This window comes from Leptopilina boulardi, unplaced genomic scaffold (assembly GCF_019393585.1).
Source record: "Leptopilina boulardi isolate dan_hultmark-lab unplaced genomic scaffold, ZJU_Lbou_2.1 LbouV2_255, whole genome shotgun sequence".
Taxonomy (NCBI): Eukaryota; Metazoa; Arthropoda; class Insecta; order Hymenoptera; family Figitidae; genus Leptopilina; species Leptopilina boulardi.
Window position 1 is genome coordinate 883334 of NW_026137813.1, and position 20586 is coordinate 903919.

The following is a 20586-nucleotide window of genomic DNA, read 5'->3' on the forward strand; positions in this document are numbered from 1 at the left end:
GATAAACATTTAAAAAACGTTAAATATATAAAGCAATCAATGACTTTTTTTTTATCATTTTGAAAAATAATCAATGAATTGTGAGAACAATTGGAGAAAAAAAAAATTTTTAATTAGTATTTATTAATATTTAATTATATATTTATTCTTATTGATAATTCAACAATCATTTGTCATTGATAAATTATTTTTTTATTAAATTAATAAAACAAATTATTAATGTTTAATTAAGTGGAGGGACAGGTGAAATTTCAACTCATCGAAATTAATGTTATTAAGGGGTTGAATGTTATTTCGAAAGGTTGAAATTTCAGCGGAGCGTCGCCTTAAATTAATAAAACAAATTTTTAATGTTTAATTAATTTGAATGTCTCTATTTATATATGTAGATTAAAATTTAATAATTTAATTAGTGACACGTAATTTCAAAAAGTTTAACTTAATTTTACATTATGAATACAGAAACTTTATCAAAAACGGAAGTACGAAGCGGAATGTGTGTGTGTATATATGTGTTTTAAATAAACAGAAGTTTGAGAGTACAGTAGCAGGTGTTTGTGGCATACAAAGAACTTGCTACAAAAGAGTATTTGTATTTAGAACTTTAGATATTGGTTCTCTAATGTACTCATTTCCAAGTTTGAATATATTGAATATGATCATACTAACCTGTTAGAATATTTTAATCTCCCACAATTCAGTATATAGCTAATTTCTTGTAATAAAAAATTTCCAGGTCCAAGTTTCATTGTTGAAATTCGCTTTAAAAACGTTCCCCTTCATAAGAATCATGAAAATATTCAATTCAACTCTTAGATCAATTGGAAAAATGATAGAAACGAAGTTTTTTTTTCACTGTAATAGACTTTTTAGAAGTGACATTTTTGCACAAAACCACAAAATAAGAAAATTATAGGTTATGTTTCCGCTTTTTAAGTTTAATTCATTGCACAATAATTATACTATTTTAGATTGTTGCTCTTCTGATTGGTTAGTAATAATTCTGATAAGATTATAAGCCAATTAGAAACGCGGAACAACCTGAGAACATAAACTTCCTTGCTTTCATTTTTTGGAAGTTTGTTGACCAACAAAAATAGAATCAATAAAATGTTAAACTTTTGACTTACGATATTTATCGCACTGCTACTTTTTCGAAATATTATAAACGCGGAAAACAAAGAAAAAGATTTTTAGTTTAATTTAAAACAACTGTATCAAAAGCAAAAAATTTGATTGGTCAATTCTAATCGCAAATTTTTTTTACTCTTGTAGCCAACCAATTAAATTTTCCTTACTTTTAACTCTTGGGAAAATGTGACTGACATTAGTCGTTATTTTTGTGTTGGCAAGAAAGGAAAGAAAAATTATTGAAAGTTTGTTCTTTGTTTACAAAAAAAAAAAGTAATTCCATTGAAAGTATTTTGATAAGAAGAATCTGTCTATAATTTTTGAAGGTCATTGTTTTGAAAAATCAAAAGATGGAAAGGTAAGTCATTTAAGTATTCGATTGCGTTTTTGTTTATATTCTATTTAGAATTTATCAAATTTCTTTTCCGTGAATGAAAAAATAAAATTTGCTAAAAGCCATTAAACATTGAAAATAAAATTTGTTTTGAAAAAATATAGTCAGTAAATATTGAGGCATAATTTCGAAAATAAAAAGTATTGAGAATCTCTCTCGTGAATGGAGATAGATATATATACAAAATATTGGTGTAACAGACAACTCATTGTAATGTATTACATAGGAATGCATTAATCCTTATTTAGTATGCCATACGCATGTATAATACAATTACGTGCTCACGAGTATGTTACACTTTGAATATTAATAAAACCGTAATTCAATCACTTCTTTCATTATATATATATAATATAATGAACTGTTTTTATTGTCACGCGTTGTTAACATCCATTAACGCACCATAATAACTTTGTGTCTATTAAATACCTGAGTGTCTCTCGCATGTGAAATGACATTAATTTATTTTCAAGGTTTTATTTCAAATGTGGGTGTATATTCCTACACAGAGGTTTTTTTTTTTTGGACTTTTTGAACTTCGACTCATGTCTTGAGTCGATTAGAGAGAACTTTATAGTTCAAGTTCAATGAACGAGTTACTATAGGGACCGCCTATCCATCTTATCGCAAGTCACGTACTTTCTACTATGATCCGCATATAGTATAATAAAAATTGCTCCCTGTATCATAAAATGATAAAAATAGATTTTCTATTTTTATTTCAATTTTAAACTTTTTTTTATTACCTCGTAAAGAATTGTGTCAATAATTAATTTCTTTATTTATAATTTGATTTATAATATTTATTTTTTTTTTATTCTGTTTTCTTTATCAATATTATTGTATATTTTACGAAGCTGAAGTACGCAACGTTTATGATAAACGATTTTTAAAGAAATAATTTTTTAAAATGAAAAATTCTATAATTTTTTGCCTAAAAAATATTTTTTTATAATTTGTTGATTAATGAAAACTACAAGAAATATTTTTTAGGCAAAAAATTATAGAAATTTTTCATTTTAAAAATTTATTTCTTTAAAAATCGTTTATCATAAACGTTGCGTACTTCAGCTTCGTTATATTTTAAGGTTTTTTTTGTTAAGGACAATTTTACTTGTCCGTAAAATATTGAAATAAATAAATAAAAAATAAATTTTGCTTCCTTTTTTTCATTTTGTTTTGAATGAAAAAAAATTTGTTCAATTTTTATAAAATTAATTAAAGGAGAGAAAGTAAATTTTAAATTAAAAGAAAAAATAAATTAATAATAATTAGTATTTTTATTTATAATTTAATTTATAATAATATTTATTTTCTTTATTATTGTTTTCTTTATATCAATATTTTGGTAGTTTTTTTTTCTTTTTTTTTACAGTTTAAAAAAAAAATTTGTTCAATTTTTGTAAAATTATTAAATTTAATTATAATTTTAGCTAATAATTAAATTAGTTTGAATTTTTCATTTTTTACAGTTTTAATTCCAATTTTTTTCTTTTTTTTTGTTAATTAAAAATTATTTGCCTGAAGTTCTAAACTTTCAAATAAGCGAAAATTTTTTTTGGTCTATAAATTTATTAAAAATTACTACTGCAATGAAAAATAAAAATTTTAAAGATTTAATAGATTATCCAATTATTTTTGGATACAGAAAGCAATATTTCATAATAAAATTTTAAGTTAAAAAATAGTAAACAAATTTTTTTGTTCATTTAAACGTTCAGGGACATATTTTTTTTTACAGTATTAATAAAAAAATTTGTTTAATTTTTGTAAAATTATTAAATTTAAAAATAATTTTAGCTAATAATTAAATTAAATTGAATTTTTTTTACAATTTTAATTAAAAATTTATTTATTTTTTGTCAAATTATTATTAAATTTAAGTGTAAAATTTAATAATAAAAGTAAATTGGATTTTTTCTTCTTTTTTTTTACAGTTTTAATAAAAAAAAATGCAATTATTTTTGAAACATTAATCGAAGAAAAAAAAGTAAATTTTCAATTAAAAATAATTGATGACGATTTTAGTAACGATTTTTTTCTTATTTTAGAACTCGAACTTGGGACACAATGCGTCGTCGAAATGTCTGGCCAGCAAACTGTTCTACAACACCCGATAACAATGGACAAAATAGATCGGTAAGTTAGTTAATAGTTTATCTTCTACTAAGTTAATAATAATTATTATTATACATAGAAATATTAATTTTAAAGTAAAGATCAACACGTTATGTTTTTAATGCATAATGAAAAATACGTGTTTTTTCCACATTTAGAGTTATGACAATTACATAATACAAAAACTTTGTTTTTTCTGAAGTTCTGATGAGCCATGTTATATTTTTCTGCGTTAAATTAATGCCCTCTCAAAAAACAACAAAAAAATATTTAAATTTATTTATTTTTATTTATTTATATTATTTAATTATTATTTATTTATAAATGATAATTTAATCGTGAAACTATAATATTGAAAGTATGGAGAAATTAAATCACAAAGCTTAAAATTTTTAAAAACTCGTGAAAATCCAAAATTCATTAATTGATAATAAAATTTAATAATAACTTCAAATTGTATACAAAATGGAATCAATAAAATAATGAGAATAAATATATATATATATATAATAAATTAATTTTTCGATTTTTTGGAAGACGTAAAGATAAAAGAAAAAACAATCTTTCACTTTTTTGAATTGGTTTTTTTTGTCTGGTTCGCTACCATCATCAGGTCACTTTAATAAAAAATATATTCAAATAAATACAACACAAATTTAAAATCAAAATTATAATATTAAACAAAAAATTAAAAAATAAATTTTTACCTGAAAAGTGAAAAATTTTTTTTTCTTTTATCTTTACGACTTCCAAAAAATCGAAAAATTAATTTATTAAATAATTGTGGAAGAATAAACTAAATATTGAGAATAAATAGGGTCAGTTGGGGTAAATGGGGACAAGAGGTTTTGGAGCTTAATTTTCAATTTTAAAATTAAGTTCAACGTCAATATTTTAACCTCAGATCACCTGCAAGAGGTTTTGAGTATTGCCAAGCTTTTATCTTGACAATTGGCAGCAAGATAAAAAAAGTTATCGCTCAATGCATAAAAACTTGAAAATCAAAGTCAAACAGTTTCAGTATTTTGTCTCGCATTTCAAAGAAAACGGACTTAAAAATCATACCAAATTTTTTTCTTATTCCTTATGACTCTTATAACAGAAATTCACTTGAATTTTTGATTTTTGTCAATTTGGTTAATAATAACAAGCTGTCCCCATTTACCCTGAGTTTTCAAATTTTTGGGGTAAATGGGGACAGCTTGTCATTATTAACCAAATTAAAAAAAATCAAAAATTCAAGTGAATTTCTGTTATGGGAGTCATAAGGAATAAGAAAAAAATTTGGTATGATTTTTAAGTCTGTTTTTTTCAAATGCGAGACAAAATACTGAAATAAAAAAAAAATAAAAAAATTTTAATTGGTTCAACTATTATATATCTACTACAAATTTTTTTTCAAGTTTTTTCATCCCTTAATACAGTAATATACTTAAGAAAACTTTTTTCTTAAAACTTTCTTAGAAACTATGCTGTCCCCATTTACCCCAAATTTTATGAAATTTTCTAAATTTTAGGGTAGAAGGGGACAGTCAGTTTCATGCGTTTAAAGCTTATCTAAATTTTTTTCTGCTGCATAAAATTAATCCTGGGAACGTAAATAACAACTTAAAAAAAAAAATAAACCCGCAAATATTACCTTTTAAAGGAAGAAACTTACGTAATTTGTGAAAAATAGCGATTTTGTCCCCATTTACCCCAACTGACCCTATAAAGTTTTTTTTATAGGTACAATAAATATAAATAAATTAAAAAAATATATATTTTAATTTTATATTTCTTTAGAAAAAAGGATAAAAAAATATATTTAAAAAAAAAACAATAAAATATATAAAATTTTAGTTTTGTAAAAAAAAGTAAATTTATTATTTATTTATTATTTGTCTTTTGGTTCACTAAAAAAAAAAACAATTTTCTTGGTAAATTGAGTGAAAAAATAAATGTTGGTAAAATAAAAATAAATTTCATTTTTTTTTTTTATATAATTTATTTAGTATTTATATATTATTTCTCATATATCTTTATATTTTTTTTAAAGAAAAATATTTTCGTATACTTTTTATTATCCGAATGAATTAAAATATAGTCTAGTAAGAATGTGATACGCGTGCGCAATGAATTTAATATGAATTTATATACATATATATATATACCTGCAAAGGCAAGTTGATTTTCAATTCCCGAAGGAACTTATCGAAAACTTGATGAGACATGAATGACCCTGAATGGCAAATTAATTATTCAGTAATTTGGTTTCTAATCGAATCCGACGAAGGTTAGTTCGAATATTCGATTCTCTTGTGACGAGTCTATTGATCTGTGACGTCACACCTGACACAATACAATGAACTCAAACTTTACATTTGTTTTTTTCTTTTTTTTATGTGGTGAAAAAGAAGATTTAAAATTTTTTGACATTTTTTTTTTAAATATAATTTTTTGCCTCTGATGCATTCAAAAAAAAAAAGAAAAAAAAATTTATTCGCTTTGCCTTTGATATTAAATCAACAAGATCTTTTACTTATAATAATGATCATTAAAGGGTTAATACGGTCGATGGGCAATTTGAATTTCATGAAGCGCGATAATCAGTATTAATTACACCGTATAATTAATTAAGAGTTTACCTGAACTTTTTTAATAGCTTCTCATAAATAATATATTATAAAAAATACTTTAAATTACTGATGCGATTTTATATTTATTCACACTGTGGCTTACAAATAATTTTAATTTTATTTCAACAAGTACCGTGTATGTTTTTTTTTTTATTATTATTTTCTTTCAGTTGTAGTGAAGAATTTTTAATTCTTGACCTACATTTTCTTCACTTTTATTCTCCAATATTTTATTTTTACATTGGTTAATATTATGGGAATTTGTGAAGCGATTATGTTCTAAAAATCATTAGTTAGATTTTTCATTTTATGGAATTTTATTTGTTCTAATTATTTTTGAGACGAATTTTTATTTGTTTGAATTAGTATTTTGCAGAATTTTCATCAAAACGATTTTCTATATTACTGAATTTTTATATAACCAAAAATTCACTTCACAGAATTTTTATTGGGCAGAATTTTATTGCATAGAATTTTCTTTCAAATGAATTTTCATTTGTTTGAATTATTATTTGATATAATTTCCATATAACCGATTTTTCATACTACAGAATTTTTACTTAACCGAAAAATTATTTAACAGAATTTCTAATTGAAAGAATTTTCATTTGTCCGAAATTGCAAATGCCCGAACAAACAATCGACAGAAAGATTTCGGCGCGATTTTTAAAATCAACCAATCAAAAATTATCCATAAAATTGTGATTGGTTGATTTTAAAAATTGCGCCGAAATCTTTCTATCGATTGTTTGTTCGGCCATTTGCAGTTTCGGATAAATGAAAATTCTATCAATTAGAAATTCTGTTAAATGATTTTTCGGTTAAGTAAAAATTCTGTAGTATGAAAAATCGGTTATATGGAAATTATATCAAATAATAATTCGAACAAATAAAAATTCGGCTCAAAAATAATTATGACAAATGAAATTCCATAAAATGAAAATTCTAACTAATAAGTGTTTTAAAACATAATCATGCGTCCCGGAAATTTTTTTAAAAGTTTGGAAAATTATTTTTTTGGTTAAAATTAAATTAAATTTTTGAAATAAGTTTTCAAATTTTAAAGACTGAAAAATTATTTTTATTATTATCGTCAATAAACTTTTATTTTCATTAAATGAAAATTTAACAATTTTTTTTTCAAGTGGTAAAAATATTGAGAAAAAAAATTTATAGTGAATTATTTATATGCAGCTAACGTTAAACGAGATGTGATAGGAATTCAATATCAATGGCTGGAATTTGATAAGCATTATACTTAAATGACTTTTAATATGAGAAATATAATATAAAACTCTTAAATTAGTTCTATTATCGCAATAATTGCTCGCGCATTACTTGAAGGGGAACAAACTAAAAATAAAAAGGTTATAAAAATTTATCGCAACTTATTTAATATAAATTGGCAAAAATTCTGATGTGAAAGGACAATATTTTCTCGGTATTTAATATTACTTTAGCTGCGTGTATATAGTATATATAGATAATACATATATATTGAGGAAGATGGAGAAAATTGGAATACCGTGGATTAAATGGAAATAGCTTTTTTAACGAGATTTAAAAAATATTTCCATTTGAATTTATGGGAAAAATTAAAATGTTACTAATGAAAATTAAAAAAAATTTAATTAAAATATAATATATAAAATGCAATAATATTGTACAATACATAATTAATTCTAAAACAATTGAACTTTTTAAAACAATTAAAATTTCAATTTTTAAAAGTAAATTTTTTAAATAACTGAATTAAAAAAATTAAATAATATTAGAATACTTAACGAATTGATTATTAAAAAAAAAAATAAATAAATTTGAGTTTGGAAAAAAGTTTGAGTAGATATTTCTAGTATTTCTTGTTGTGACCGTTAAAAACTTTGCGGGGGAAATTTAAGGTACCATGGGATCGAACAAGTCTGACACGTTTATCTATAAATAGTATAGAGGATTGGGATATTTTGGAATAAATACTTATATATATTGTTGAGGAAAAGCGTATAATGGATGTGTCGTTTTCACAATAGATAAGAAGTACTTTAAGATATCTAAAAACATATACTGATGGAAAATATCGTTTATTTCACAAAAGTTCATAAAAGCTTTTTTATTAGTTGAACTAACTTTTATGAATTTTTCTTTTTTAATATAAAATTAAAGTTGAATGATTTTTTCACCTAATAACAATTGTTCAAACTTTGTATATATGGAAATTTTATAACTTTGGAGAAAATAATTTAAATGGATTTTTTTTTCAATTTTGCACACATTTTTTTATGCATCAGATGGATTTTGCGTATAAAAATGCAAACATTTATTTTATAATATTGTATTATTGTTTGTATATTTTTAAAGTTATATTTACTTAATTTCTACACTGAAAAAACGATAATTTTAGTTTAGCTATATTTTGTTTATTTCAAGCTTAGTATATATCTTTGCTATACAGTCACACATTTAATTTTAATTAAATTCTTTGGTTGATCTAATCCTTTTTCTGATGTCAAAATTATTCTCATAATACAGGTTGTATAAATTTATTGTAAATGTCTGCACTTGAGTAAACGTTTAGCGTAAAAGTTGCCTGAAGATTTAAATTAAATCTTCGGTAAAGGTTTAGCTTAAAAGTTGCCTGAAGATTTAAATTAAATCTTCGGTAAAGGTTTAGCTTAAAAGTTGCCTGAAGATTTAAATTAAATCTTCGGTAAAGGTTTAGCGTAAAAGTTGCCTAAAAATTTAAATTAAATCTTTCGTAAAGGTTTATTGTAAAATTTGCTTGAAAATTTAAATTAAATCTTTGTTAAATTTTTGTTAAATTTTTGTTAAATTTAATAATTTAATTTTAATTTAACCATTTTTGTTAAATTTAACAAAAATTTAACAAAATACATAATTTTTAAATAATAAATATATTTTCTTTATTCAATTTTTGTACTAAACATTTAACAAAGATTTAATTTAAATTTTCAAGCAAATTTTACGATAAACCTTTACGGATCGAAGATTTAATTTAAATTATCAGGCAACTTTTAAGCTAAACCTTTACCGAAGATTTAATTTAAATCTTCAGGCAACTTTTACGCAAAACGTTTACTCAAGTGCAGACATTTACACATTTACACAACCTGTATTAAGCTTTGACACTAAATTTTTCCAAGTTGGCACATACAGCTTTAATACAGGTTTAGGAAACTTTCGGTGCTGTGTGAGTATTGAACTACTCGAAAAATATATTCAAAGACACAATTTTCACACAAACGATACACGAAAAATAATTTTTTAGGTTAAGAATCATGGCAAAATCTTAATGACAATAAATATAAAATACTCAGTGAAACATCTGAATTGTGAAACTTTACAGGGAATGGTAGCTTTTTTCCGATACAGGGCGGGGAACTAGAATAGAGAAAAGTAGGGTGAGACAGGTGCGTATAAAGAATATAAAGATATGGTATATTTCGGACGTTCTACTGGAATTCCAATGGAAATTTACATGTACCCATTCTAATCTAAACCTTAAGTTTAAATATCAAATTTATTATTTTTTCCATTCAAACAAATAATATTTTTAAATTAAAGTTTTAGATATTTTCCATATATTAAGATAAAACTTACAAACCGTGTTAAAATTAAACAAAATTGTTCAAACAGATCTCTATATTTAAAATAAGAATTCTTTTTTTTTTAAGTGTATATTTTTGTATTTTCTATGGAAGAAAAAGGAATTATTATTCTTAAAAATAACAATCTTCCACAATCTTGCATTAGGACAGTTTTTACGTGAATTATAGTATATTAAGAAATAAAAAAAAAATTGTGCATATATTTGCAAAAATCTCGCTTCATAATAATCTTTCACAAGTTTAAAGTTGTTTCGTCTGCGTATATATGATGTTTCCAAGGTATCTTTAATGTATGACGGCTTTGTGAGTCATATTGCAAGTCAACTGAGCTTCTTGTACTTCTTAGCTTACTCCTCTTTTTTTTCGCTGTCACTTTTTTTTCTACTTTTATTCTGCAGAGAATTATTGTATGGTTACGATGGTAAACTAAATGTTTTTATCATCAACGAAATAAAAATTATTTTTTCAAAATTGTAGATGCAAAATTTTTTTACATAAAAATTACCAAAAAAATTTTATCAAACAAAAAAAATTTTTTTTTTAATTGTTGATCGTAAACGGTGAGAGAAATTCACCACCATAAATACATAAAAAGAGCGACTTGTTTTAGATGCACAACAGAGTTCGTGGCCTCGTAAAATATATCTCGACAGTGGATTGTCAATATTGCGCTGAAAAATGTGCTTTTATATTGAATAACAAAAAAAAAAATTGCAAACACTCTCTCGAGGGAGATTAAAATTAAATGCAGAAATAAAACAATAGAAATTTGAAGAAATTTTTTTTTATTTATTTTTAATATACTCAAATTTGTTTTATATATTTTTATTTTTTTATATAAAATACAGAAATAGGTAATTTTTTTTATTTTATCTGTAATGTGACATTTATATTGAAAAAAAAAAAATTCTTTTATGCGGAGCTTACAAAAAGAAAAAGGGAGAAAAGAAGTAAAAAAAAAAACAACTACTTTTCGTGTATTTCAGCAGCTACTTTCGTTTTTACAAATGTTAAAAAAAAGAAAAACGTGAGAAAGCAAAGGGAAACTGGAGATTTTCCAGGTCGAGGACGGAATTCAGTTCGTTTACTTTATTCCAGGAGAGAAACCCAGGATAAATTCTCTATATACCTCGGTGTTTATTTTCGTATATTCTATTAATCGTTTTTATATATTTCTCGTTTTATTTCAATTTTCTATTTTTCTCGATACTTTTCATAATGTGGGAAAATTGCAGAAATTATATTAGAAAATGAATATAAGATTTATTTTTTTAAAAATAAATGTAGCAAAAATTAGGGAAAAAAATAGATATAAAAAATAGTTTTCAAAATAAAACTGAATCAGGTGATATTTCTCTAAATGTCAGTCAGTGAAATTCCATTAAAATCATGTGACGGATTTCTATTTAATCGAATTATATAAGTTAGAATTAATTTAATATTAAACCAAATTTTCACACCGTAGAATTTTTATTTAATAAAATTTAATGAATTTTTTTTTTATATGGCATATTCTATATTGCACCGATTTTTCATTCAATATTTCTATTTAACAAAACTTTTATTCAATCGAATATTCATGAAACAGAATTTTTATTTGAACCAACTTTGATTTAGAAAAATTATCATTTAACAGCATATGTGACTAGTTGAGTGATTAAAATCCTTGTTGAATTACTTAGACAAATATTACTTGAATAAACATAATTAAATTTTACTCTCTGAATCTGAATTAGAGAAAAATGGGATACTAATTCAAAATGTTACTATGATTTTTATTTAGTACCCAGTCGAAAATCCTACGCTTTATGAAGCTGAGTAAATAGCCCGTTTAAAGCGTTAGGATAGCTGCTAAGAAGCAGTTAAATAGCAGTGGGAAAGCTATCAGGAAGCATGTTATGTATATTAACTATGAATTTGGCAAAATTCTGCCAAAGATATTAGAAAAATAATAATAGTAATAACGTTAAAAATGAAAAAATAATCATAAAAAACGTTTTCAGTAACGTTATAAATGTTATTTTATTTTTTACCGATAATGCGCTGCGATTTTTCAACCCTAAAGGCCTAAGCAGAATAGAAACGTAACCGGAATCGTAATCGCAAACAAAACCGGAAGAATGAGCTAAAGAAGGATAGACATATTGTTTGTCCTTGTCTAACTCATTATTCCGGTTGCGTTTGCGGTTACGATTCCGGTTACGTTTCTATTCTGCGTTGTCCTTAATTGAAAGCTCCAACTCCCACATAGCACGTAAGCTTGCCGCGCAATATTGCCAACCTTGCACGTCAAACTTGCCGCAAGCTTCAAATGTCCCACCTGACCTAAGCTTGCATGGTAAGTTTACCGAAAGATTACAGTGTAAGATTACTGCAAGATTGCGGTGTAAGGTTACTGCAAGATTGCACAATAAGATTATCGCAAGATTGCTCAGTAAGCCTGCACGGTAAGCTTGTAGCAAGGTTGGTGGAAGGTTGCCTAATAACCTTACTTTAAACCTAAAAAAAAAATTTCGTCTATAATTTATATATTTTTATTGTATAAATTAAACGAAACGTTTTTTTTTTTAATTTTTTAGTTTCAAAGTAAGGTTATTTGACAATCTTGCACCAACCTTGCTACAAGCTTACCGTGCAAGCTTACTAAGCAATCTTGCGATAATCTTATTGTGCAATTTTGCAGTAATCTTACACTGCAATTTTTCGGTAGGCTTACCATACAAGCTTGGGTCAGGTGGGACATTTGAAGTTTTCGGCAAGTTTGCCGTGCAAGGTTGGCAATATTGCGCGGCAAGCTTACGTGTTATCTGGGCGGTTGGTTTCCATTAACCCCACTCGCCATTTGTTATTATTGTCGCCAACTACCGGACCCTGCTCTAGTAAAATTTTAGTGACTTTCTTGTTAAAATTAAAAGTTACTATAAAGTCACTAATTAGTAAATAAAGTCACTCTAGTAAAATTTTAGTGACTTTCTTGTTAAAATTAAAAGTTACTATAAAGTCACTAAATTTTTATTAGAGCAGGGTGCGGTAGTTGACGAGAGTTATGACAAATGGGGGAGTGGGGACAATGTAAACTAACCCAACTCTGACTTAATATTTGGTGAAAACATTTCTTTTTATATGTAGATTAAAATTCCTCAGTTTTATTGCAATTGGTTTACTTTCTCTGAAATAACTGAAATCTTTTTTAAACTTGCACATTGATAAAAAAAAAATTCAAAAGTAAATCATAGAACTCTTTTTTTGTAGAGTGCAAAAAGATAAAGAAAAAAAAACGTTAGCCAAATCAAAAATGCCATCAAGTCGATGAAATATTAAAATAACGTGGACTCTCTAATATGTAATAATTTATCATAAATTGTAAGAGACGAAAAAAAATTCGTGTATCTGATTGAATAATTTATAGAAACTTTGACACTTTTTTTTTAATAAACAACTTATGTCTTATTCTGACATCATTGAAAAATTGTTTTGCTCTTTATCTTGTCGCGCGATAAACCTTAGACTTGCATTGGTTGAAGGCCATTTCTGGGTGAAGGTTGGCTGATATAATACATATATGTGTGTGTGTGCGCTCTTTAACCAAGCGAGATGGAAATTGAAAATTGACGTTAATTATATTTTGAAAAAAAAATATTTTGATACACGTCACTTTTCTTGTCAATGTTTATTTCTTCTTCTTTTAGACACTTGTATTTTTAATAAAAATTGATTTTATATAAAAATATGCACACATTTATGTCTGTATTTTCACAGATTTGAACGAGATTCTTTATTATAAAATGTATTTTATTATTTTCTTGGTTATATACATTGCATGTGAATTAGCCATGTAACTTTATCTACATGGTGTATAGACAAAACTATTTCTGGTATAAGATTTAATAGAATGTGACTTTATATATACTACTGTTATCATATTGTGGTGTGTGAAGGGGTTTAGTAGAGTTTGTTAAATGACAAAGACCTCGTGGATCGATATGTCAACGGGTCATTCTCAACTATCTGCTGTATAAAAGGGGTTCATGCACTTACCTGTGTCAAGTGGTCTTGGGGTTGAAAACTTAAAAAACTAGAGCACAAAGAAAAAAGGGGTAGTTAGAAAGTGCCTTCGTGAGGCTCTATATTTTTCTTTATCCACATCTTTTTTTATCTCTTCCGCTTTTAAATCTACTGTTCTATTATTATTCCTGATTGTTTCTTGGTAACTTTCCATTTATTTGTAGACATTTACAAATGAAAGTAATATATCCAATACGAAAGGTCTATGTTTCAACTAACTTTAACCCTTTATATTATATACTTTCTTTAAAATTGACGACTATTTCCGTAAAAAGTAATAGTCCCTACATTTTATGGAACACTTTTTTTTATTTCTTACATTTTCATCATTTTTTTTTTTTTTTTTTAATAAATATTTAATTAATTAAAAGAAAATTATGGCATTTAACCATTTTTTTTATTTTTCTATGGCCTTTAGGGTCCAATAATTAATGCATAATTATTTCAAACACTGAAAAAAAATTATTTGATTCAAATACCGGTGTATTTGGTTATTATCAAATAAATATTTACTTGAATCAAATAAATGATATTTGCTTCAAATACTGAAATATTTGATTCAAGTAAATATTTATTTGATAATAACCAAATACACCGGTATTTGAATCAAATAAATTTTTTTTTCAGTGAACGTTTCGGTTTCAATGTGAATTTTCATCACTGAATTTATTGGCTAAACGGTCTAAATAAACAAATAAAATACAATTAAGAATTTTTTTAGGTATAACAATTTTGCATATAATAAATTTAAATGTAGGGGAATAGTGTCAGGGTTGGACACAGTTTTGGTTTTTTGTTTATAAATATTTTGTTTAGATAAATTCAGTCAATTGTGGTATATGGGTGGAAAGATCTACAAAAGAGGAACACTTTTGCTGTGGACCGTAAATTGATTGGTCAAAAATTAAAAAAGTTATAAACATTTAAAAAAAAAAATCTAGTCAGGGTTTGACTTTTCAGTCAGGGTTGGACACTTTTTGAAAATCGAAACACATTATTGGTATAAACGTAAAATAACATTTGTAATGTTTTTTATTCTTATTTTTTCACGTTTATCTTTACTTATTGTTTACAAATTGTAAAGCTTCATGGGTTTAAAAAAGGAATGAACTCAAATTACAAAAAATAACGCTTTATTGTTCCAAATAACTCAATGAAATGATGAACAAAATTTATACAATTTAAGTATTATTTTTCTAATATCTTTGGCACAATTTTGCACTGAAATATCAATAAAATAAAATTTATTTGTATATTTATTTATAAATTGTGTCAAATTCATAATTAATATGGGTGTCCAACCCTAACTGTATAAAGTGTCCAACCCTATAACTAGAAGCAACATTTTCGAATTGTGCTAACCATAACCAGACATGTATCGCGATTCGATTTTTCACTTTTTTTCTTCTTAAATTATGTACCCCACAATACATTCAATAAGCTTACCTTGCCGAATTTTGCTTTTTTTACACATTTTTTTAGGTTTATTCACAAGTCAAACAAAACTTTTTTTATCTCTTCGATTGCACTGAAGTCACAGGAGACGCTACTTTTGATTCTCCAAAAATGTAATGCCACAATAAGTTAGGTTACACTACTAGAAGATTCGTCACATACGCACACAGGTGGCGCTAGTGTTCTTATTTAAAAAAAGCCAAGTGTCCAACCCTGACAAGTGTCCAACCCTGACACTATTCCCCTAGTAGTAATTATAAAATGAATTATATATAAAATAAATATTAATAAAATATATGAATCTAATATAATAAAACTATTAGTGTATATCCTTGGAAGTATCATATCAAAGTTTTGTATTAGAATTAACAGTAATGTATTGTGTTTAAAATTTTAAAAAAACTAACCTTAACGACAATTAATTAAAAATATCCAACATAAAATAATTTTTTAGATTAAGAATCATATTAAAATCTAATTAATAATGGTTGGTTTCCATTGACTCCACTCGCTATTTGTCATAATTCTCGTCAACTACCTCACCCTGCTCTGGTGAAAATTTAGTAACTTTATAGTAACTTTTAATTTTAAGAATAAAGTCACTAAATTTTCACTAAAGCAGAGTGCGATAGTTGACGAGCATTATGACAAATGGCGAGTGGGGACAATGGAAACCAACCCAATAAATATAAAATAATCTGTGGAACATCTGAATTGTGACACTTTGCAGGGAATGGTAGTTTTTTTCGATACATGGCGGGGAACTAGAATAGAGAAAAGCAGGGTGAGGCAGGTGTAAAAAATATAAAAATATGGCATATTTCGGACATTCTACTGAAATTCCAATGGAAATTTACATACGGCCATTGGGATCTGAAATCATAGGGAATTATAGGGAAACAGACCCCGTTGCGTCAGCCATCTTGATTTTTTATCTCTTTCTTCTACATATATTTTAAAAAGGATAAAACGAAAAATGGCTGACACAACGGGGTCGTCACCAGATGGCGTATCGCAGTATTTCAGATTCCAATTCCAAACTAACCATTAGAAATCAAAAGTATTATAATAATAATTAAAAATAATACTTTAAATTTTTTTGACATTTTTATTTTAAAAATAAATGAAAAAAATTTATTAATGGAAAATAAACAAAAGACAAAGCGATTTCGATAACGAATAATTGACGATTTATTATTGTATATAAATTTAAGTATACATTATTTTTATGAAATATAATTGTTTGAAGTGATTTCATTAAAAAAATAGAGAAATTGCAGTTCAATTGGAACGATAGCCAAGTTCATAAATAAAAAAAAAAATAAAATTGTGTCGACTTATTCGAACCATTCAGTTACATTAATGTGACGATTCTCAATAAGAATTCCGGAAACAAATAACTGGAAACTTGCCAAAGATGTCACTTTTTTTCTTTTTATGGACCTACATATCTTTAACAATATAACTGCCAAGAAACTGAAAATATAACTTTCAAATTTTGGAACATCAATTTTATCTCTTTTCTTGCAATGTAAACAATTGCTTCTTTAGTTGAATACTTAAAAAATATGTTTTTTTTTATTCTTCATTTCGAATTTTTAAATCCCTTTTAGATCTTATTGTTTTTTAATGTTGCAATCTTAAAATAGAATTTTTTTTATCAGTTATAAGTTTTTTTTTTAAATATTATTAATTTATTAATTATAATTTTTGTAAAAGAGATTCATTCTTTTTCATAATTGGTTTTTAAAATTCGTTACCTATTTTATTTATTGAAAATTTTAAATATAATTGATTTAAATAATTTGAATTTAACATACTATTTCTATTAATACATTTTTTCTTAATTAAAAGAAGCAAATTAATGAAAAAATATTAAAATTTTTTTAATAAGAAAGAAATAATTTGTGGATATATTGCACAATATATCGAATAAATTTAAAATCTTTAAAAATGTGATTTTTTTAATATATTGATTGAAGTGATTCTTTTCTTCAACCTTTCAACCCTAAGTTCGCTGAACTGTCTTTTCTTCGATTTTGGAATGAATCCAAACGCCCACGTAATGTGCATTTTTTTATCATGTACACACTTCGTTCACTCTGGGAATTTATTCACGTAACGTGAATTTGCACGTGTTCATAAATTCACTTTCCATTCTAATTAAAAATTGATAAGAGTCTATTAGAAATTTATTATGTTTCTTGGTTTCTTGATACACATAAATTATAAATATATTATAAACTTACCTCTTGTACGCATTCATTATAAATTTTATACTTCAATGATTAATTTATTTTTCATTTAATTAATATCACAAAAAATTAAAAGGCATTAAAATAAGCTGCAACGCTTCTTATTTTAATCCAATTTTGCTTATTTTAATGCCAAAATTGATTAAAATAAGCAAAATTGGATTAAAATAAGAAGCGTTGCAGCTTATTTTAATGCCTTTTAATTTTCTGTGATGTTTTACAAATATTCTATATAAGTATATGTAATTTTAGTATAAATAATATAATTTTTTTTATCAAAAATGTAGCATTTCATTTTTGTCTTTTTTTTTAAAAAAAATATAAATAACCGTGTAATAAAGGATATACATATATATATATATATATATATATATATATATATATATATATATATATATTCCACTCGTAAATAGGATTCTTTTTCGTTTTGGTGAAACTATTTTGCATTTTCGCTTTAGAATATATTTATATATTCTTCAATGAAACGAGAGTTGAAAAAAGGTAAAAGTTTGAACGCTTTGAAATTTTCAATTTAGAAATATTCTTTATCTAATGTAAGAAATTCATTCATATACTTGAAAAACTTTTTTATTCACAAAAATTCAAATGAAAATATATTTCAATATAAATGAAAAATTATTATATAATCTAGATATCATTTTCGAAATAAAGTTTTTCTTAGTATGTATTTATTATTAAAAAAGTTTTATTCATTTTCGAGGTAAATATAAATTAAGCTTGATATATGTATATGTATATACATTCATATAAATATCCATTGTGTAAATTGAATTTAGTGTGTATATAAAGAAAAATAGTTTCGGCTCACTGAGATCTGATAAAAAAAACTGCAAAAAAAGTACCATTCAATTTCTGCACACTTTAAAAAGGAGAAAAAGAAATAATTTTTAAGCTTTTCTATATACGATATTTACCAAAAGTATTTATAGATTCAGTTAAAAACTCGCAATTTTTTCGAATAAAGAGAAAAATTAATAGTCAACATTTGCATATGTACGTAATATTTTATTTACACTTAGAAAAAAGAATTCTTAATTTAAAATAAAGAGATCTGTTTGAACAATTTTGTTTAATTTAACACAGTTTGTAAGTTTTATTTTAATATATGAAAAATATCTATCACTTTTAGTTAAAAATTTTATTTGTTTAAATGAAAAAATATAATATGTTTCATTTAAACTCAAAGGCTAGTTTAGAATGAGCGCATATAAATTTCCACTGGATTTTCAGTAGAACGTCCGAAATATGCCGTATCTTTATATTTTTGACACCTGCCTCACTCTGCTTTTCTCTATTCTAGTTCCCCGCCTTGTATGAAAAAAAGTTTCCATTCCCTACAAAGTGTCACAATTCAGATGTTGCACTTATTAGGCATTTTCTAGATTCTCGCTATAGGTGTTTTCGGGAGTTACTGACATTATACTGACAGTAAAAAATTACCCAATCAGAATAAACATGCAGATGGATCAGCCAATCACAACATACTGACAGTATACTCACAGCAACTCCCGAAAACATCCTATGAGCCCTAATGGAACATTTACACATTTGGTAATAAAAAAATTTTATTTTACATTTTCCGAAATACAGAAAACTGACTGGTTGTTCATAATCTTATTGATAATGGACAACCAATCAGATTTTTGCATTTCGAAAAATCAAAGTAAAGAATTTTTTTTACAAAAGGTGTAAATGCTCCATTAATTGCAATATTTTAACCAATCAGAATTTATGTAACTAAACTACTTTTATAAACAAGTTGAGAACCTTTTCATGCTCACTGAGCGCTCATGGCGAGAATCTGGAAAGCGACTATTTTCTATTAGGCTTAAGCAGAATGAAATCTCTAATCGTAAATCTTAAGGCCTAAGCAGAATAGATTTTTGAACGGAAACATAAGAATGAGTGAGAGAAGAATAAAGATATTTGCTATCCTTCTCTTACACATTCTTACTTTTCTGTTTACGATTGCGTTCCCGTTCAAGAATCTATTCTGCTTAGGCCCTTAAGCTTTTGCATGAGAGAGAAAAGGATAGAAGTATCTTTTGTCATTTTCTCTCTCATGTAAAAGCTTAAGATTTACGATTAGAGATTTCATTTTGCTTAGGTGTCTATTTGTTGTCAATAAGATTTTGACATGATTCTTAACTTAAAAAATTATTTTTTCTGTATCGTTCAGAGATCATTTTAAGTTTTAATTTATTCTCTGTGTATTAAATTTACTGTATTTTTATCCGTCTATACAAAGTGTGCAAGAGGAAATGATCCTTTTTTTTGGTTTTTAAAGAATTGAGAATAATTTTGACATTAGAAAGTGGATACCAAAAATTTTTTTTCCATTTAAACTATATGTGACAGTCCCCGAGAGAAGGGACCTTAGCTCACCAGAGGTCAATATTGAGTTTTATATGGTAAATGATAGATTTTGAATTGCTTTTTCACATGCAAAAGTCAAAAACTGATTAGGATAATTGCTTTTGACACAATAACATTTTGAAGATAGGTATGTCAAGCGCATTTCGAGGCGGATTGTGGCACTCAAGAAATCAGCCCCACTACTTTACTTACACAACTATACTCTCGCGTACGTGAGCTTCGCGTACGTGAGACCCGAAGATACACGAAGTAGACGAAGCTCACGTATACAGAAACACAACGTTGTGTTAGTGTGGTGGGGGGACTTTTCAGAAGTTCCGCCCCACTCTTCGAGTTCCGCGTTTCTGCTTCTTCTTCAAACGCTTGCCCTGTGAAATTCGTTTTGGTGAGCTAAGGTCCCTTCTCTCGGGGACTGTCACATATTATATATTTGACTCTATAGCAAAGATATACTAATTTTTAATTAAAAATAATATGGTTAAATTATAAAAATCGTTTTCTCAGTCTTAATCATATAATTATTCTTAATT

General features: G+C 25.5%; 2 protein-coding genes across 6 annotated transcripts in view; one reads left to right on the top strand and one right to left on the bottom strand.

Moving 5' to 3' along the window:
* The window catches only part of LOC127280860 (uncharacterized), a 147274-nt gene extending 146393 nt beyond the window's left edge, over positions 1-881 (bottom strand). Inside the window, exon 1 of the mRNA XM_051304168.1 lies at positions 670-881. The gene's annotated coding sequence lies outside the window, so the exon portion shown is untranslated. The remainder of the gene's footprint in view (positions 1-669) is intronic.
* LOC127280859 (kinesin-like protein KIF13B) overlaps positions 1-20586 on the top strand; it is an 85746-nt gene that overhangs the window by 10428 nt on the left and 54732 nt on the right. For all 5 annotated transcript variants that reach the window (XM_051304161.1, XM_051304163.1, XM_051304162.1 and 2 more), the window contains exon 2: positions 3577-3664. In XM_051304161.1, coding sequence (XP_051160118.1) covers positions 3577-3664 — 88 coding nt within the window. The remainder of the gene's footprint in view (positions 1-3576; positions 3665-20586) is intronic.